Genomic DNA, 21,737 nt, shown 5'->3' on the forward strand with positions numbered 1-21,737 from the left:
TCATATTCCAGATTATCCTGGGGATATGGTTCCCCTGTAAGATATACCATATACCTGCTTCCCTCCTCCCCTTTTAAGGACCCTTGTGATCACACTGGACCCACTCAGATAATCCACAATCCTAAGCACTTTGGCCATGAAAGGTACCACATCCCCAGGTTTTGAGGATGTAGACATGGGCATTTTGGGGTACTATTGGTTTGCCCATGACCACTGGCAAAAGTAGAAATAGAATTTCAACTTTGTGACTCCATAGTCATTGACTTGAGTCCTTTCTTACTCTGAGAGTTGAGTTTCCCCGATGACAGTCATAGCTCGTGACCACTAGGCGATGCTGGCCTGTGCTGTGCATAGTAGGGACCATGTCGTATTTTTTTTCACCACCATGTATGCTGTATTGCTCACAAAATTTTTATTGAATCCATGTAATTAGAGCACTTGGCTCTTCCAAATCACCCACCCCATGCTGAACATTTGGAAGAGTATACTGAAATGAGCCTTAAAGCAAGCTTTGAAAAGACATACGTCTCCCTGTTGCCTCTTTTTTTGGTCTTCCAGGGGGGAAAGCAAACAACTGGGAAGGAGGTATCCGGATTCCGGGCATTCTTCGGTGGCCAGGGGTGATAAAGGCTGGGCTAGAGATTGACGAGCCAACGAGCAACATGGACATATTTCCTACGGTGGTCAACCTCGCAGGATCTCCACTGCCCAAGGACAGGTACTGTGACTCAGACGCAGTTGGTATTGTGTCATTCAGATCTCACAGGGGCAAGTGTGTTCTGGTTTGCCTGCATGACGTCATTGTTATCTCCAGATGGACTTGTTATCCACGTCCAGTTAGGGGGCTCACTGATGGGGCCGCCGACGCAGAAAAGCCGTCAATCCCGTTCTCCCAGTGGGAAATGAGCGGCAAGGTGCGGTGTCTGTGTTGGCTCTCACGAGTCTTCGACTTTCAACGTCCTACTGATCCTGTCTGTCCCGGCTGTGCCTTCCACGGGCCTGTCACAGGGCAGGTGGGCAGCCACCTCTTTGACCCACCATGTTTGGCTCCCCTGCCTTTGCTTGGGGTCCCACTCAGCTGCTCTTTGCTGCGGCAGCAAGAAAGGCAGCTGGTTCTCCCGTCAACGGCCCTCCCTCCCAGTGTGTCTTCATTTAGCAAGTTCTAAATGAAACGTCTTTCTCTTGAATTTAAATACAACTTCATATGACATTGCCAATGGTTTCTTCTTAAGTGTTATTACCAACCTGAAGAGTTTTTAGTGAACCATGCAGATTAATTGTTTTCATTAGTTTGGTGGCAGGCCAGGCTAATGTCATGCAGGCGGGGCTGCACATCTTGTTTCAGTTCAGCTGCCAGCAGAATGAAGAGGAAACAGGAAACAGAGAGGAGAGCGCAGCTCAGCCAGCACTGAGTCCGGGATAGGTTTGCTCATTTCCCATTGCTTTTAAGCTCGTTTTACCGTTTATTGTTTCCTTATTGTTTTGAAGTTTGTTCTGTAGTTGTATCTCCCCCCGTCCCCAGCACACACACACACGCACATGCTAGAGACTAGGCAACATTGGACAGCTCAGCCCTTCACAAACCTTGCAGTCTCAACACCCATGTACTTCTTCTGTCATTGAGGAACCCAAAGACCTTTTGTATATGTGGCTTATGTCTGTCAACATTTATCGTAGGAGACCTTAAACCTGAAAAAATTCTGAACACACACGAGTGCCCAAGTGCACCTTGCATCCGCGGACAGTGATGATGTCATCACCCGCCGTGAATCCACTGGAGGAATGCACTGTGCGCTCCTGCAGGAGCCGTAGCTCAGAAGGCAGAGAGCATTTGGTATTCTCGTGAAAACAGTATTGGCCGTGTGGGCCGTGTGGAAGGGTCTTGGGGGTCCCTGTGGGTCTCTGGGCCACACTCTAAGAGCGTCTGCTACTGTGTCTAAGAGCAGGGATCCTGCTTGGGTTCTGATCTTGGCTTCCCCGCTGGGTCTGTGTTTCACTTCGTGGGCCTTGATTCCTCATCTGGAACGTGGCTTCGGTCAGGGCACTGACCTTGCAGGCTTCCTGGAAAGACTGAGAGCAGGAGAGCATGTAAGTGCATGAATGGTGGCCATTGTCGGGTTTCCTGCGACATTGAGAGGGAAGAAGTACATCAGCGCAGTTCTTTCTTCTTCCACGGTCAACGTTCATCCGGGATCATAGAATCCTAAAGGGGGAGGGCTGAAGGGCACTTTTAGGATTTACTCTGGTCAGACTAGTCCTTTGCTACCTCAGTGACAGATGGAAAACATGACAGCAGGAGGTCATAAAAAGTGTTACCTTATATGAAGCCAGGAATCTCACGCTCTGTCTCATCTACTCATGGGCCCTTGTTCTTAGCCTTGGAGTAACACGTAGTGTCTCCTTAAGTAGTGCAGACAGAGTGTTCAGGCCATTTCATTAATGACTTTTTTTTCTCATGGCTCATAATCTTCAAATCACGCTGCCTTTGCCTTCACAGTATCTTTAAATGGGCTTTGATGCAATCGGGGAAAGACAAGGGAAGGGAAAGGTCAGAGGCAAAGAGGAAAATCTGCTGAGGGAAATCTTGTGGCTCCGGCCTCCTGCCCACGCCAGTCTGAGGCTCATGGAGGTCAGTCTGTTTTCATTGTATGTGCCCACTGAAGAAAAAAGCGGCCTCCCTCTTCGGCAGGCCCAAAATATTTCATGTGGGAGCCAAGACATTGGTAAGAACCGCCTTTGCAATATAGAAGATGCTTTTCATGGATCTCATTGATGTGTGTTGATCCAGCTCAATGCAACGATGCTATCTCTGGGTGGAGCTCTAAGGCCCCAGAGAATGCTACCGTCATCCTGGAGACCGCACAGAGAAGGAAACAGAACTGCGTTGTCCACATCCTTCATGGAAATAAAATTAGTCACAAAATGTCTGATTTAAATCGTGTTACCAACCAGGTCCAGAAAACATCCTCATATACCTGCCCTTGAGACTGGGAACATCTAACTTGGTGATTCTCACTGGGGTGACTGGGGTGACTCTTTCTCCCAGGGCCCATGGACCATGTCTTTGAGATATTTTTGATTGTCTTAACTCAGTGTTACTGGCATCCCAATGCCAGGGATGCTGCTTAATATCCTACAAAGCTCAAGACAGCTTCCCACAACTAAAGATAATTCAGCCAAATATATTAGTAGTGCTGGGGTTGACAGATTCTGCTCTCAGGCTCACTGTTGCTCTTTTATGGAAAATATTGTTATGGTGTATTAACATCATCAAAACTTTTCAATGAAAGCATCCGGACAACATCCCCATATGTATATCCATCTACAAATGATTCACAATATCTATTCTTCAGAAGATAACCTTAACTCTCCCCCACAAAGATTGGTGGAGGTCAGCTTCCCTGATTTCCTGCATGAGCAGTATTAAATTTACATTTCTCAGGAGAATAAACTCATTTGAAGGGTCGAACCCCAAGCTGTCTGACGAGGACTTAATGAGGTGCCCTCACATCTTTCTGTGTGTTTTGTGGGATCAGGAGGATTTCTATTCAAAAGACCGCTAGCCTTCAGGTACAACCTTGTCATTCTTAAGAACAATTTTGAGTCTGGTGGGTGGCCTTCCTGACCAATCAGAGCTCGGTGGGAGATGAGAAGCCCTTCCATGCAGGGTTTCTACTTCAGTCAAGAGAGCAGGGCTCCGGGGATACACATAAGAGATACTCGTTCAGCAGAGTCTCAGTGCTACTGGGAGAATAATTCTTTCATTCGACCCCGTGCTGAGCCCGCATGAGATTCCTCTCTGCCGTGAATTTTTCCTTCACACGTAACTTCACTGATCCATTTGCGTTCAGCGGCACAGTTTATCAAAAGAATTTTGGTGGCCATTATCTCAGGCGTGTTCAGAAAAAATTGTTCCCCCTGTGTCTCCAAATGAGCTGATTCTGGAAATAAAGGGAGGGCAACCCTTTTTTGTGTGTGTGATATTAAACATAAGCAACATGGATGTACATAAGAAGAATGTATAATGAAATGTATTAATTCCCAAAAATGAAAAACCTTACCATCAGTCACATCTTTGCAAGCAGATAGAATATTGTCAGAGGAAGCCTATGACGATGCTCCTCGTCCACAGATGTTGGTGATGAAGAATTGCACCACGCCCTAATTGGTTAAACCTTTGGAAACCATCCATATTCTGGCCAGAGATGATTCGGCTGGGCGGGAAGAAAAGGGGGGTGCCAACATCCTTGAGAATCACATTTTACAGAAGGTGAAATACTTAGGTCTCCTCTCCCATAAAGAAAATAAAATTAAAATGTGATTTTTTTTTTCAAGTTAAGAAAGGAAATCAGTGCTTGAATGCTTGATACCAGTTTTGTGTAATGAAGACAAGGGGAGTGACTTCATTCTCCTGTTTAATTTTGCTGCCCGATAGCTCTAGAGGAGTATTTCAGTAGAGTCCTACAGATAAAGCTAATTCCTCTGCATTTTGCAGAATAAAAGGTGAAACTCTTCATGTATGCACCACCGCTTACGACTGACCTTACTTTATGTTCAAGTTAGGCAGTGAGTTTAATATGTACGAAGGGAGGTGTTTTTTAGGTTATAACTTTCGGGTCACTTGGGGTTTCCTTTATGAAGATATCTTTCTGTTTTCTTGGGATTTTCCTTAGTTTATGAAAGATAAACTTTCTACATTGAAGAAATCACTTTATTTTGAATATTGCACAGGTAGCATTGTGCCCCAAATTAACCTCTTTGTCAGTCCCCCAAAACTGTCTCTTCTCTGTCCCCTCACCCCCAAAGCTTTCTCTATTCATATGATCCCCAAATCCTTCTGAGAGCCGGCCAGGCAGAGGCAAGGACATTCGGGCAGACGATTCACTGGTTCAGAGCTAAGAGAGAGGCCAGCACATTCACGGGGGAATGAGGGTCACTGTAGCCTGGGCACGTTCCCAAAACATGCTCTCTGCAATGATGTGAAGGTCATCCCCACGGTATTTAATTTGACCTGACATTCTGAAATGCACAGTGCTTGGAAATGAATGCTTGAAATCATGACCGTGTCGTGGGACAGGAGCCCATGGGGAATATTCCTACCTCACTCTCCAAATTCAACACCACGTCCGAGGAATGTGGAATTTGGCTTCATGTCAGTTTGAGAGAACCTCGGCCCCGGTGCCCCAGGCTGTGACGTTATGGGAACATTTCCATACGGGCAACGTCAGGGGTCATGTGCTGTCTTCGGATTATGGCCACGGCTAACTGTGACTCACACATGCGATTTAAAACAATCCCAAGTGTTTTGATGGCTTAGACACCATTTAAAAGTTGAGCTCAAGTAGGGTCCCTTTCCATTTTTCATGGCAGAAACGAGCCCCTTTTGACAGGTCATATTTCTGTAGCTCTCTTCAATGGTGGCTCTCCATGGCCGTGTGATTTACTGCCCGTTTCTAAGAATATGAGCACATTAGGTGTAAGATATTAAAAAAAAAAAAAATGAGCTCTAGGTCTACATCTAAAGCACAAGGAAATAGAGGTAGAGATTGTGTCCTGGGAATGAAGATGGGTTCTCCATCTTGAATGGTCCTCGAAAGGCCTGCTCTCTACATGAGATAGAGGTCCCGGGGTGGGGGGGGGGCGCGTTTTGCATCCCTCTGTCCCCTCCTCTGGGTCATTTTTCACCGCTTGGGGCTTTTCCTCTTCAGATACTTACACCTTCTCACTCTAGTGCACCACTTTCTTTCTTTCCACCCTATTCAGGATTGCATATTAGTACGGACTGAGTCTTTCTCGAAAGGGATTTGAAAGGACCAAAGCACAATGACTGCCATTTCGGGATAGAAAGAGTATTTCAGAGAGCATACTGTTTCTCAATAGAAGCGTCTCTCTACCTTGCTTCCTCCTCCTCCTGTCATGGCGAACGGAAGCGGGGGCTTGGGAAGGGGGCCAAGTCTGCCTTTTGTTCTTATTTTTAGCTCACAATAGTAGGATATTTTCAGTCTGTAGGCTTCTGTGGAGCTCGAGATTAATAACAAGGGTGGGGGCCGGAGAAGTGCTAAGCAACAGGGCTGTAATTATAGGATGGGGGTTTTAGGGACACCAAAATAAAGCACACACAAAGCTTGAGGGACGTGGGGCCTCTCAAGAATGCTAACCCAAATTATATAGCCAACTCTGCCTTCCAGTTTCTAAATTCCTCATAATAAGAGATGATAGGGATGGCGTGTTTTTAATGAGAGGAAGATAATCCTCAGGTGAGACCATCTGACTCCTTCAAAGTTGCTCTGTGTCCCTAGTGTTAATGATGGGGCCTGATGGTATCTATGGCTTCCGTTGGTCTAGTGGCTCTTAATGTACATTTTTCCTTTCTTTAAATGCCTAATAATCTGCTTTTCTCATAACCAATTGGATATTATCAAATGTTTGCAGTCTGGAAAGTTCCCCTTGGTCTACTTACACATGCAGGCCTGGAAGAGATATTTGCATCTGGGAACAATGCATCCAGAGGGTTTTTAGTATCATTGTCATTAGTATTTATTCACAAATTAGTTCATTCTGATTTAGATATGTGCTTCCACGGACGTCTATCCAATCCAAGTTGTGGCCATGCTCTGTATTACCTCTTTGTCACCTAAATTGTTAGATGTTCTTATTTTCCATAGAGCTATGTACTTTGTGAGTGAAGCTTCCTCTGTGCCAAGGCAATAGGCAGAAGTTGGGTTTAGGATGAGCAGCAGGGAGAGCAGTAGAGAGCACCGATACCCAATAATCAGCTGGGTTTGCATCCCATGAGCTGGTCCCAGTCCCATGACCTCGGGTAAGTCATGTACGCTTTCTGACTGATGTCTCCTCAACTCATCACCGCGGGATGATAATGGTCCCAATTCATGGTGCAGGATTAAATGAGTTCATGCAAGAGCAGAACTGGCTTCATGAAGTTGCATATGGTGCCCAACGGGTCAGTGAGTGTTCTTTGTGTTGGTTGCTGGATTATAACTAGGTGACTCTCTCATGCTCTCATTTGCTGGAAGGACAGGTCAAAGGTTGGGGCGACTTAGCCCAAAGACGATGTGGCCATTCCCCAGCTGATGCCTGTCTAACATTTGTCCTACAGAATCATCGATGGACGGGACCTCATGCCTCTGCTTCAAGGGAAGACCCAACTCTCCGATCATGAGTTTCTCTTCCATTACTGCAACTTCTACTTAAACGCTGTGCGCTGGAGCCCTCGGAATAGTGAGTAAAACAGACCTTTCCGTGATTCTAGTATGTCCGCCACTGGGGCCGTGCAAGGAGATGAGATGGCAAGAGTGCTTTGCTCTGTAAAGGCTGGGGGATGCATCCGCATGTCACGGTGCTTCGCTTCGAGCTCCTCCTCCTGTGACTTGTCTTGTTCCTTCCGGTCTTGCCACAGTCCAGGCACGACATCAGCGGACCCTGGCCCTGACTTGCGAGTGGCTCTTCCTCCTAGGCAGAGGAAGCCCCAGGTTGCAGCTGGGGCACGGTGGTCCCCATCCTTCATGGCCTGCTGGCTGGCTGCCCAGCTTCAAGCCCGTAGCACAAGTCCCTTCTCGCTGTGACTTGGAGCCAAACCAACGTTCCTCTTTAGGGGGCACGCGACTTGTGTTTGTGCATCCTCTGCCTGGAAGGACTTTCCTTCTCTTGCCTTTTGGGGAATGCTTAGCAGCTTAGCAGCGCCTGCCGTCCAGTGCCCCCCTGAAACACCACCCCGGTGCCCTCTCTCTAGCGCTTTGTGCCCTCCTGGAGCTTTGTGCTGTCAAGCAGAATGGCATTTAGATGTTTCTGTGCTTTCTCTCCAAAGCCTCAGCCATGGCGGGGCCTGGGCCAGATTCAGACCTTTCACGTTCAGTTCAAATGCCTCGAGGTCCTCGTACGTCCCAGACTGGGTGTTCTTTGCACCATGCACTCTACCTGAATCAGGATGGCGTTTGGGTCTTCTGATACCAGTTTGGGGTTGTATCTGTCCCAGGCATAAAGGAGCAAATGCAACCGAGCGGTAATCCTCGGTGCGGGGATAGGCTTTAGATTTTTTTTTTTTCCCCGTGTCTTTAAACTTAGAATCGTAGTGATGTTCAGATCGTGAAGAGACGTGGGAGTGTGTGGAAAACAGTTCCTGCCAGGCTTGTACCTGCGGCAGGTAGATGTCGAGGAGGGACTTCCCGTTTCATCTTCGGAGGTGGAAGAAAACTCCCCTTTTTCTGTGTTGTGCTTTGGGTCCTGCTCTGGGAGGCTATACTCTGCCGGACCTCCCACCTGAGGGCTCACTGTTGAACTCGGGATGATGTTCATGCTGGTTTTCCACACCTCCCACTTCCCACCCTGCACACCCAGCCAGTTCACCAAGGGCTTGTTTCAAGAGCAGCCTCACGATTCTGTTTAAAGTGGAAAATCACAACCCTTCCATTAGCCACAGAAATCGCAGTAGGTTTACCCTTCAGAGTTTCTACTTTAAACCCGGGTGGCTTCCTTGCAATGTTTTCCAGAAGATAAATATGAGAGAAGCATGAGTTTAAGGTTCTAGACCAGGAAGCGTTCTTTATACTGATCTCATCAGTGTGTCTGTAATTCCAAATATCCGTAGGGAACGGTTTCTTGTTCAAAATAATCGACACAGTCGGGTGTGAGTCTTCCAGTGAATGGGAGGTGTCCTCCTTCCCGCTTGTGTTTACACGGAGCCGTAAATGCACAGAATGAAGTTTCTGTGACTCTTGGCTGATTAAAGAAATGCGATAGCATGTCCAGAACCTCATGGAACCGCATTTCTGTAAAGCCAGCACTCCCCCGCCACCCCCCCTGACCCCCAGTCGGAAAAGCCGAAGGAACATATTGGATCAGGGGCTGGAGAAACACACTCTGTGGAGGAGGAAAGACAAAAGGGACAGAGAGAGACAGAAAATAAGAGTACGTGAGAAAAACAAGACCCAGATTGTGACAGGCAGCTGGGCTAAAATTTGCTTCTCAGACACACCCAAGTAACATTTCCTCCTGTGCAATTCTTGAACATCTGCTGCCTTGAACCGGCAACAGGAAAGGAGACAGGGCGGTATTTCAGTGCTGGAGGCATCCATCCAGCTAAGAGGTCATGACACACCATGGTTTTTATGACCCATCTCTTACTTGGCTTTGACGTTATATCTGAAACTCAGTAACGGCGTTTGTCCACGATCTCCCATGGCTTTGGGAGTGTCTATCCAGTACTGCATCTATTTATTTATTCTACAAATATTTTTGAGCACCTGCTATGGGGCACCTTCCATGCTCGGATGAGTGTCTGTCAGTGAGCAAAACAGACCAAATGCCCTGCCGGGCGGCTGGTTACAGCCTAGACCATGATGCACGGCCGGCGGGGTCAAATGCTAGGAATGCAGAGGTGCGTGGGGGAAGTGGACTCTCGTCCGTATGGACTTGGGTAGTACTAGTTGGGTAGGTCGGCTGAGATCATCGCAGATCTACTTTGGGAGGAGATTGCCGGTGATAGTTCTACTAGGTGCTGGGACACTGTCCATAAGTCTTAAAGATAAGAGGGTTGCACCTGAGTTCACAATATGTTATTAGAAAAGAAAACAGGGGAGGAAAAGGAGAGAAAAGAAAACAGGGGCACCTAGGTGGCTCAGTTGGTTAAGCGTCTGCCTTTGGCTCAGGTTGTGATCCCAGAGTCCTGGGATCCAGTCCTGCCTCAGCCTCTCTGCTCAGCGGGGAATCTGCTTCTCCCTCTAGTCTCCCCCCCTCCCCCCGCTCATGCTCTCTCTCTTGCTCTCTCTCTCAAATACATAAATAAAATCTTAAGAAAAGAAAATATAGGATCAGGATTTAGTCGCAGGTAGGGGTGCTTGGTCGAGAATCTTCCCCGTGTGCCGTTAAACCATGGCTAACTTCAAGTCAGTCCATGCTGGGCATATTTACCCCACGGGATTCAGCAGACACAGCAAATCCGGGCTTTGTTCCTCCCTCAGAAAGAGCTGGCTTAGCAGCAGGTCACTGGTGCTGGTATGTTAGACCTGACCACAAATGTTAAGGTCCAGTTACCATTTGTCCTGATTAGTTGGAGGCCGGAGTGTTCCGGACTTATTAAATACTTATTTTCCAAACACATGGAGCTACAATTCTGTTTCCACCCTTTTGAAACATGAATCCCTTTTAACTGCTATATACAATGTCTTCTCTATAATTTAATAAATCTGTAATTATAATAATTTTATAATTTAGTTGTCTCAGCAAGTTGAATGACATAATTTAATCATGAGTGAGTATCATTACTCCCATTACATTGTGAAAAGAACTTACAAACACATTATTAGAACATGCGTAAGTTTTCTTGCATTAAAATGGGAATTTTGAGTTAAAACGGAGTGTTCGATGTGCATTATAAGTCTAGGGTTTAAGTTTGGGCATATGAATCAGTGCTATTAAAAATTCAGCGTAATGACAAATTGGTTTTATGGATAAAATTTATCTTAGAAAGCAGGTACCTACTTGGCTCTAGGATTCTGTTACCGATTTTCAAGCTTTTTTTTGTTTGTTTTTTTTGTTTTTTTTTTAAAGATTTTATTTATTTATTTGACAGAGACAGAGACAGTGAGAGCAGGAACACAAGCAGGGGGAGTGGGAGAGGGAGAAGCAGGCTTCCTGCTGAGCTGGGAGCCCGATGTGGGACTCGATCCCAGGACCCTGGGATCATGACCTGAGCCAAAGGCAGTCGCTTAACCAACTGAGCCACCCAGGCGCCCCGATTTTTAAGCTTTTGACTATAGCATATAAAATAAATGTTCATGTGAATGTGTGAAAGCCCCCAGCAGAGCTGGTCACACAAAAATCCACGGGATGTGGTTATCCTATTGCTGAACCCACAGGGCCTCACAAATCCAGCTATGTTTTCAGTTCAAGTTTTCTGGAAACTTTTATCTGTGACTAAAAAAAATAAAATCAGAACAGAATGCTGTAGGATAATAGAATTCCTTCTCAAGAAATGTGTTCATATCCAACTTTTTAAAAGGTGCCTACTTTCCAAAGTAGGGGATGAGGAAGGTTTATTCTTTCTCGATTATGTAATCTTGTTTATTATTAGAATTTCTGTAATGAATATGCAGATTTCTTTAACTCCTTTTTGTTTCCCATACCTATGCAAGAGATAAGTAAGGTTTAAAATCAAGACAGCATGACCGTGGTTAAGGAAAGAAAAATGCTCGCTTTGTGGACCATCTAAATTTTCCACACAGTTAACAAATTAATTTTGCCTCTGAACTACACCTAAGAAGAGAGAATATCCTACTTACAGCTGCTTATGCCTTCATGGGTTGACGGTTAACCAGGATAGCAGGGCTGTGCTTGGCTTTCGTCTTCGTGACTCATTCCGCCGGAAGCCTTTCCCTGTCTGATCGTCAGTCAGACTTGGGATCTAAAGGGTCAGAAATAAAATATCAAGGGCCGACACCATGGTGACATGGGCTGTGGCATTTTGCAGCGAGGGCCTGCTAAGGATGTGCTCGTCCTTCAGCTAACCTTGAGAAGGACGGCTCTTGCCCTCTGCTGTGACGCGTGTGGCAGGTGGATAGACCGCAGCCACTGGAGGGATATACGTTAGGTCTCAGGCTTTCCTTTTGGTGTGTGAATCCCTGCACCAAAAGCCGCAGCCCGTGAGCTCAGCCTTTGCAGGCATTCACGCACGCATTGCTGTATGTGCCTTCTGAGCCCGGTGGAAGGGACAGCACGCCTACGCACACTTGTGGCCGTATGGGCCCGATGGTGTCCCACGACACAGCGGGATCCACTGTGGCAACCCGGGGAGAGCAAGGGATGTACGAGGATGGAGGAGGCTTCCCTGAAACTGTGAGACTTCTATTTCATTTATTTTATCTCATTAGCGCTCAGGCTCTCAGGAACGAGCTGCACTTCCCGGCTGTTCATTTCCTTTAATGGGGAAAAAAAAAAAAAAAACCCTCATAAATGGATTTTTCGTTTTCTTCAATGTAGTCCATTAAACATATATTTTCTTATGGCACTTTGTATTCTCTTATATTAGACAGTATTAGGCAGTTTTTAAAATAGACATCCAGGGGCGCCTGGCTGGCTCAGTCCATGAAGCACCTGACTCTTGATCTCGGGGTCGTGAGTTCAAGCCCCATGCTGGGTGTAGCGATGACTTAAAAATAAAATCTTTAAAAGAGACATCCATTTTTCTACTAAAGCTTTCATATGCCTGACCTAAGATTTCATTAATATCATGGATGAAAAAAGTGTCAGCCGTGACTTTGGTTAATTTGTGACAACGTTGGGGCATCTGGCTGGCTCAGGGGGTAGAGCTGGCGAGTCTTGATCTTGGGGTTGTGAGTTCGAGCCACACGTTGGGTGTAGACGTTACTTAAAAATAAAATCTTCAAGGAAGAAATGAAAAGTTACTTCCTTCTAGAGACAGAGTGAATCAAAATTAGATTTTCTTTCTGAAATACCAAAAAAGACAGTGTTTTGAATGTTCAGGCACCTTCTTCGGTCGAAGCTCAGAATGCGGCTTGTTCTCATCTTACCAGACGTCCTGTCTTCTGCCCTTTTCAGCCTGCATACTGGGTTCTACCGTTTTATCGGTTGTCTGCACTGGCTTGCACATCTCCTCTCTTCGACACAGGGCCTATCCCCGTTCTCTCAGGATGCCTGCTGATGTTGGAGCTTGCTCCTGATTTGCTGTTGTGTGCTCTGGGACCTGATGTTTGCTACAGGGACATTGGAGTGCCAACCAAGGCACGTCCTATTTAACAAGTCTTTGTTATCTTCGCATCTTCTATGCAAAACTGTGTTGTATGTGGTAACACACTCTGCCCTCTGTTCATCTTTTATTCTTGAAATTTGTCACCTTTTTCTCTTGTGGCCATTGTCTGTGTTTTGAAAACATACTCGATAACCGTAAACCTTGGCGTCTCTTCCTTATCCACGGTCTATCAGACATTCCTACTGCACACTTTGCATCTGATACCTGTTCTAATCCTTATAATTTAAAGGGGTTTTGATTACATTAGTGTCAGGTTCGTCTGTAACAGGAAAACACAAAGAAACTGTAGTGTACATGGGGTGGGGGGAATTCCCTTGTCCATCTCATGAGTGACACGTAGAGGTGGATGGTCTACGCAGTCTCGAGTTGCAGACTCCAGGCTCCCCCCCACCATCTGGAGGGTGGAGCAGCTTCCTGAGTGTGGTGAATGAATGATGGCAGTGTCCACCGAGGGGCAGCGGGATGGAGGAATGGGTGGGAATGATGGGAGGAAAAGAGTGCAGGTCAGTTTTCTCCCAAGGAAGATATGCAGACCCTCCCAAGTAAATCCTACAGGCCAGAAGGTGCTCACCTGTCCACACCTAGCTTCAAAGGAGGCCGGGAAGTGGTGTCTTCATTATGGGTGTCTGTGTGTCCAGGTAACCCCTGCTGAGTGCGGAGGGCTCAGAGGAGAGGTAATAGTGTCTCGCACAGGTATTTCTCTCATTTATAGATGGGGACACACAGGTGTGGGAAGCTGCGTAATTGGCATGCATATTACAACAGAGTCGTTGGCAAAGTTGGATTTGTGGCCACGCCGTGTGCTTTGAGTCTGGCCCTCCATGAATGGGAGCTACTTCCTCTTCTTCTCCTTCTCCTCCTTCTTCTCTTCTCCTTCCCTCCTCCTCTTTTTCCTCCTCCTCCTCCTTCATTTTCAGAGAGTGAAGGAAATGGAGTGAGTCCACAGACAGCGAATGTGTAGTGAGAACGGGTGAGCAGACAGAGACCCTGATCAAGTCCCGCTGGGATTCGGACAGGCCCACGGCGATTGTTGGAGAGCCTTGAACGATGGGGGATTTCAACATACAGAGGCAAAGAGCAAGAGGCAGGGCGTTTAGCATGCATCATGTACCCATTTTGTACTGGGGTTGATATTTCTCTTCCCCAATGATTGGTTTGTTTCTACAGCGGAGAGTTAGTCAAAGGGAGTGTTTCTTGTTCTGACAATCAGCCATCAGTTGGGGGAGCTAGGATTGCTGGAAATCCTGCCTGGATTTGAGGCAGATGCTCTTACCGAGAGCCCTTAGCTGCGTCCTCATTTGTGCTACTGTTCTCATATGGGGTTCCAGCCAGGAAGCAGTCGGACCTGTAATCCACTGGCTCAGTGCTGGACCGTTCAGGGTCTGGGCTAAGGTGAACAGGTGGGATTGAGCCTGGGGGGTCAAGAAGAACGAGGTGTGGGTCCACGGTGAGTGCGTACTGAGTTAGAAGATGCTGGTGCCCCCGGGCGGCTCCAGGTGGGACCCCCGATGTAACATTTCTGGGTCTGAGAAGGGAACGGGGGCGTTGGTGTAGGGTGGATGGCTGAGGATAGGGGAGCAGACGGTGTGCTGTTTGAGGTGTATCTTGGAAGCAGGGAGCTCGCTGTGGGCTTGGGGGTCGTGGGACGGATTTGCAGACATCGGTAGATGGCGTCCGCATTCCTGAGGGGGCACTCCTGGGGTCCCTCGGGTGTGGGCCCCCCGCGGTGCAAAAACAAAGCGTTATTGAAACGGTTCTTGAAGAACTTCAAGATGGCGGTGTAGCAGGAAACCCTGCCAGACGGAAAACCCACAGTGTCTGTGTGTGCCTTGCATGGTATAGACACGGAGTCCTCCAAGCGTCCACAGTACATCTTGCCAGGCCTAGCAGTCCGACGGCATTCATCACGGGAAGCCTGGGTCCGAGTGATGAATTAAGAATCCGTGTGCTGAAGCCACTTACATTTAATTGTCCATGCTCTTTAGGAATCCTTCGGGGGGTGGGGAGTGTCTTAAGACGTGTATGACAGTGAAGGGATTTAAGAGCAGAGGGAATCCACTGCGTGTCTTGCTTGGACGGATGCTTTATGTTCACAGCTCACTCGTACGTGGTCTTCACTGTGCACCCCCTCCGGGTAGCAGCGGGGTTTTGAGGGCCCTCAAAGCAATGTCACGAGGCAGGGACTGTGATTATGCCGACTTCACGGAAGGGGAGAGTGGGACACAGAGAGGGTCACAGCCGTGCCCAGCATCATACAGCTGGGACACAGTGGGGCTGAGAGTAGAACCCACGCTGTCCGTCACAGCCGGGGTTCAAGCCGATCGTACGACATGAGCCACGGAAACAGGAAACCCGTTCTGTTTTCAAGGAGGCTCTGCAGAGGTGAGAAGAACAGTCTTTCTTTAGATTACAGTGGAATTTTAACAAGAGAAAAAATGTATTTAAAAGAAAACATTTTTCTAGTATATGGAGAAATGTAGGATGAAATACGTTATCAAAATAATTTTGGGAGATAGGACGGAATATAGCTGTTAGCATTATAAGGTGACCAGATCCTTCCTATTTTATCACACACCTGGGATGTAGTGTTTTCCTTTGAAATGGCAGCTCTGAAGATGTGGATTCCTGGGTTCCTGGTGAATAATGAATGGAACGGGGTCCGTGTCTTGTGAGCCTACGTGCAATAAAATGTATTCCCATTGCTCTAAGTGGAGCAAATCCAAAATGGTCCAAAGAAATAGCACAGAGAATAAGCGATCTTTTTGCAAAAATGTTGAAATTTCAGATCAGAAAATAAAAAGGCACATACCACATAGAGCATACTGAACAAGCAAAGAATCAGAAAAATGAATTCTTCATTGTACACTTGTCCGGGCTGGGTAGCGATCCCCCGCTGCTCCCGGGTGAGGATGCTGGAGATTTCCTGCCCAGCCTTTAAGTCAGTTCTGCAGTTCACAACCGGGCAGGCCTGAGCGAAGGTGGTCATCATGGGACTCTGTGTGCATGGCTTTCAAAAGCAAGCGGGGAGCACGGGCCCTTAAAATGAATTTGTTCGGGAGCCTGCATTCTCTGGGGGTTTTAAACACACCGAGACTTGACTCGAATGTCAGGTTGGAAACGCCCTCTGGATCGGCAGCTGCCCGAGGGGATTCCCGCACACATCTGTCTGTAACAGTCTTGGCCCTCATGACCCTGACCGGGGATGCATTCTCAGTGGCTGTGGCCTGGGTAGCCGGAAAGAGCCCTAAAGGAAATGGGTCATACTTGTGAGGACACGGGGAAAAGAGGAGTGGATGGAGAGAACGTTCAGGAAAGCCATGTGCTTTTGAAAAGGTCTGGTGGAGAGGGTGCTCAGGGAACGGTGTCTGCAGCCTGGCGTGTCTGCCTGACTTCATCGTTAAAAGGCAGGTGTGCCGAGCACCTGGGAGGTGAGACAGGTGCGGGATGGTCTCTCCCGACATCAGTGAGGCTAAGGCGGGAGGCGTCCTGATACGGATGCCCCATAATGTATTCATTTCTAGCACATGCACAGGGCTTGCCCTGTGGTTCCTACGTCCCCCACCTGCCCCCCAAAACCACAGAGAGGCTCACGTTCCCTTACATACGCTCATCTGAGGTCAGGGGCTGCTTGGATACAACGCGGACGCCCACTACAGTTGTGTTAAGTTGCTTCCGTTGGTTTATTTTGTATTGGCCTTGGTTGGTCACTAAATATGCACCAGAATATATGCAGATTATGGAAGTGGATTAATAAATGCATATGGGATGCCACACAGTGGGAAGGTCTTCAGGGCTTTACATTAAAAGCGCTGTAAGGAAAATGCAGAGGACGACATTCTCGACATTCTCGTTCTGCATCTGATTGCAGTAGGTCAGTAGCTGCTAATTCTTTCGCTACCTGCCACTTTTTTCACGAAGGAAGGCACTTGCTGAGCTCTCTCTGAGGCTGTTTGATGAGCACTCAGCCCCTCACAGACTCAGGACATTCTGGAATAAATAGGGAATCCGTTTTTTGATAACAATTTTTTGTAAAGCAGGTTTTTCCTGAAAATTTTAATACTTGGGGAGTATAACGGAACACAGACCTGATGTTCAAAGAACTTAATTTTTAGGGGCGCCTGGGTGCCTCTGTTGGCTAAGCATCCGACTCTTGATTTCCGCCGACTCTTGAACTCAGGTTCATGTGTTCAAGCCCCGCACAGGCATTAAAACAAAAGAACAAAAAACTTAATTTTTAAATGATGTAACCATCCTACTCTGGGGTCAGTGAATTCTCCGAATTTGGCATTTTTAACAGCTCTACTAAGAAATAACTTATGCACCCTAAAATTCCAATTCCACAATTTTTAGCAAATGTGTGGAGCTGTGCGCACCCAGCCCCAATCTAATCTGAGAACATTCCCTTCTGCTGCCCATTTGCGGTCCCTCCCCATCCTCGCTAGCAGGCTCATTTAATTCTTGATTTGCTGCTTTCAGGCTTTCTCAGAGCAGAGAAAATAAAATGTTCACCGAGGTCTTCGCGTGTTTAAGATCGTGTGTGATGGCCGTGTGTGTGCACGTGTGTGTGTGCGTGTGCTTTTCGCATCTCTTCTGTACATGTCAGCAGGGAGCCTCCTCCCTCTTTCGGAAGATCCTCTTAATTTTATTTTATTTTATTTTATTTTATTTTATTTTATTTTATTTTATTTTATTTTATTTTATTTTATTTTATTTTATTTTATTTTATTTTTTAAAAGATTTTATTTATTTGTTTGACAGAGAGAGACACAGCGAGAGAGGGAACACAAGCAGGGGGAGTGGGAGAGGGAGTGCAGGCTTCCCGCCGAGCAGGGAGCCCGATGTGGGACTCGATCCCAGGACCCTGGGATCATGACCTGAGCCGAAGGCAGACGCTTAACCGACTGAGCCACCCAGGCGCCCCAGATCCTCTTAATTTTAAACGGAAATAGAGGCCACAGGTTGAAAAGGTTGGAGAGCAGGAAATGCTAGAGCTAGGTGGTAGAGCTGGGTGGTAGAGAGACAAACAAAAATAATCTGTTTGTCCGTGTGTGTGTGTTTATCGAATGTCTGCCCTGTGGTTCCAAGCTGTAAAGTCCATGAGACCCAAACGACCATCCCGGCTGAGTTTTCTCTGAGCAGACGATTCACAGGCTTTTTCTTCTCTTGCCTGCACAGCATTGCCTGGGACGTTGGGGGTTGGGGAAGAGGAGGAAGAAGGAGATGGGAGGAAATAGAGAGATTTTTGTGCATCAGAAGAAAACGCCACGGTGACCTTGTGTAAATTTGCCTCATAGAAGCCGTCGTTCTGTCTGTCTTACCGTTTCTTCTTTGGCCGTTACAGCTTAATGCATGCTCTTGCTGTTTTTTGGGGCTATGGTGTTCTTCTTCGGAGCGGGAAGGGCGAGACGCCCATCTGGTGCCCCGCGTTCCGGAAGCACTTGGCCGCGTAGTGTGTGTGCTTGCTCCCTGCTGCGGTGAGGCTCAGGGCGCTTCCCACCCCACGCCAACCTGTGTCCTTGTAAACCACAGGCACGTCCGTCTGGAAGGCCTTCTTCTTCACGCCCAAGTTCAGCCCCGAGGGCGCCAACGGGTGCTTTTCCACACACGTGTGTTTATGCCACGGGCAGTTTGTGAACCAGCATCACCCGCCGCTGCTCTTCGATATTTCCAGAGACCCCAGGGAGAGAAACCCGCTATCGCCGACGACCGAGCCCCGCTTCCAGGAGATCGTCGACGTCATGCGGCGGGCCGCAGACCGCCACGCCGAGACCCTGCAGGAGGTCCCCAATCAGCTGTCACTGGGCAACATTCTCTGGAAGCCGTGGCTTCAGATGTGCTGCTCGTCTTCCGGGCTGTCCTGCCAGTGTGACCGGGAGGAACAGGCCCGGAGGGCGAGCCGCTAGGTGCACGTCTGGGGACAGAGGCCCGGCACCCTGTCGGCACCTCGGACTGGGAGCCTCTCTCCATCTTACTGCCCAAAGGCTCCGTCAAGAGCCGCCCGGTTACGCCAGGGCGAAAGCAAAGTCTACGGTATACACAGGGATAAATGCCAGACGTGAGGTTCCGTGGCCAAAATTCTTAGAGTCCCGTAAGTGTGGGGGGTCAGGTGGGTGGTGAGGAGCAGAAGGTATCATGCTGACTCCTCTGCAGATGAGCGGACCCATGGCATAAGGCGCCGTTACTCCACGATGCCTTGTGGTGCATCGGCCGCCATGATTTCCCTGGCACACCAATAAACAACGGAATAGCATTTAAACAGCACTTACTGAATCTTAATATATGCAACCTAGAATGAGTAAAGGACCATCTTCTTCACCAATAATAGATGATGCTCAATTGCAGTTTGATTTGGAAGGCAGTTATTATCAGTGTTATTTAGAGCACATATTAAAAACTATGCATGATAGATATATTTACAGATACACAGTTTCTTTCTTTCCTCGGGAATTCAGAGATATTTGAACTATAAAACTAGAAGCTTCACACTATTTAGGTAAAAGCAAGAGAGGTTCACAGATAAGACTTTCCTCGTGCAGCAGACTTTTTTGTGAAATCCTTCGGGAACCATAATCCCAAGACAAATCTGTCCTGAATGGATTTCCGTTGCATACTTTATAGTGTTATATTTGGGTTTTACTGTTTCTTTGGTGAATGGAAGTTCCCAGATAAAGGCTACCTCGGGGATAGTATAGCACGAGGAATCCCTCCCAATGCAGTGCAGAATTATTGGCCTGGAAAGTGTGTTACTCGGCGGGGAGAACTCGTAAGCAGTCCATGACCCTGGCACGATATCATGATACCTTTCGTTCTTGCAGAATTTACTGATGAGACCACAGTAGTTCATATAGGTACCTTTGTTTTTTACACTTGTATTGTGTGGCTAACAAATACCTGTGCCTTCCGTCCTCGATGAGATGTACAATTTCGCTTTAATCCTGCTTATTCCGACATCAGTAATTGAGGGGCAGGGCATCAGCAGGCCACGTAGGAGGCGGTGGGCAGTGGCTCTGTAGGAGGAAGGTCCTGAGTCTGCACCACCAGCCCCCACGGAGGAGAGGATGCACCTGAGTAGAGGATGCTCATGTCACTCGATCAGACTCTAGACATCTGCCAACGGTATCGTGGGGATTCCTTTTCGGGTCAGTGGAGAGGACCTGCTGTTCCGTGCTTATCCATTTGTCTCTTTAGTGCACATGTCTGAGCATTCCCTCTTGGCCCAGTGTTTGCTCCGTTCCGGGAAACGGCAGATCGATGCAAAGCCTGGACCCCGCGTGGCCCTGTGGAGAGAATGTGTGCTCTCAGACGCCCTGACCGTGGGCCACACGTCTCTCCACGTGTTCCCCACCCCGGGAAGAACTTCCAAATCCAGTAGTATTACTGCATTTCCTCTTGAGATCCGTGATTTCACATTTTACATCTTTCTTTTCTTACAACCTACGAGTGATGTTTTTTTTCCTCCCCTCCCCGGGAAAGGTTGAAAGTTGGCGAGCAAACGGGTTTCTTATTTTTCATGTGGATTTCTAACTCCAGAAGTGGCTGAGAATCTGTCCTGTTGCTTTAGGAACCTTCGCTAACGACTGTACTAGCTTGTTAATAACGGGGTGGGGTTATTGCTGGTATTACTATGCAGAAACTATTTAAAACCACTATTACAAACTTTGGTATTACGCTGATCATGTTTACTCAAAGTTTAACACACTCAATGCAAGTGGACTCTTCTAGACAACACTTCAGGGGGTGGGGATGTGTGTTGGAGGATTAAGTGAAAGGAAGCACTTTTATAGAATATGTGAATACGTATATATGTGTAGAGTTGTTCAGTCTGTACTGAATGTTCGCAGCCAATGAAGGACATATACCTCTAGAAATAAAATCAGCTTTAAAGTATTTGCCTTAAGGGGCGCCTGGGTGGCTCACATGATTAAGCGTCTGCCTTTGGCTCAGGTCATGATCTCAGGGTCCTGGGATCGAGTACCCTATCGGGCCCCCTGCTCAACAGAGAGCCTGCTTCTCCCTCTCCCTCTGCCGCTCCCCCTGCTTCTGTGTTCTCTCTTTCTCTCAAATAAGCAAATAAAATCTTAAAAAAAAACTATTGGCCTCAAAATAACTTATGACTGTTATGAATCAGGGTATTGGAAAATCAAATTTATTCATGATAAGCATAATTCTTAGGTTTCAACCCACTTGCCATCTGAAAGTTTTGCTTGGGGTCCACAGCAGGACATTGGAATTCTTTTTTCAGCAGACACCTAGCAAGCCTTCTTTATGACCTAGTTTGTTTTGTTTTTACGAGTCTGTAAGAGGCTACTTGTTTTCAAAACATCTCACTGGTATTACCTCTTGAGTTGTACGTCTAAACCTTAACTGGGTTTTGGAGCTTTAAACAGATTCTTTTAAAAGAAAGAAGGCTTTCTATTCGTAGCATGTCCTAGCTAACATGCTAAGCAAACAGGAACTATGGACAGACCTCATTTCCCAAGGTCAGTAACCCTGCGTGAAAAGCAGAATCGCAGCCTGCATCGTGAAGGATTCAAGAAAAGAAACAGACATCGGATTGTCCTGGAGGACGTACAGGGGAGAGGGGAGAAAAGATGCAGGGAAAGGACTTGGTCCACGTCTGAGAGATGCCGTCTGTAAAGTGACGCACCTGCTTAAGGTTTCTGAAAACACCGTTCTGATGTCCATGCAAAAGTAAAATAAAATTTTCCTTGGCGACGAAATGTGTTGTAGTGCTTTGTGTTCTCGCGTGACTAGATGCAGCAAGTATGTGGAGGGTTGACTGTCTGAAGTGATGGGGGCTACGGGTTTCGATGGGACAAATACTGATTGCATCCCTAAGCCGCAGGGAGAGGTCGGAAGTGTGGAGACAGACAGGAAATAAAACAGCCCCTCCCATCTGATCGGACATGCACACTGCCTCAGGTCTTTTCGGGGGCGCGTGAAAAATGCCTTA

General features: G+C 47.3%; 1 protein-coding gene across 1 annotated transcript in view; it reads left to right on the forward strand.

Annotated features, from left to right (window-relative positions):
* Positions 1 to 21,504, forward strand: part of STS (steroid sulfatase) — an 81,053-nt gene extending 59,549 nt beyond the window's left edge. The window contains exons 7-9 of the mRNA XM_035029675.1: positions 559 to 718; positions 7,118 to 7,239; positions 18,314 to 21,504. Coding sequence (XP_034885566.1) covers positions 559 to 718; positions 7,118 to 7,239; positions 18,314 to 18,687 — 656 coding nt within the window. The 3' untranslated portion in view covers positions 18,688 to 21,504. The remainder of the gene's footprint in view (positions 1 to 558; positions 719 to 7,117; positions 7,240 to 18,313) is intronic.
* Positions 21,505 to 21,737: the final 233 nt, after the last annotated feature.

Source organism: Mirounga leonina, unplaced genomic scaffold, assembly GCF_011800145.1.
Source record: "Mirounga leonina isolate KUSES-001 unplaced genomic scaffold, KU_Mleo_1.0 Mir_268, whole genome shotgun sequence".
NCBI lineage: Eukaryota > Metazoa > Chordata > Mammalia > Carnivora > Phocidae > Mirounga > Mirounga leonina.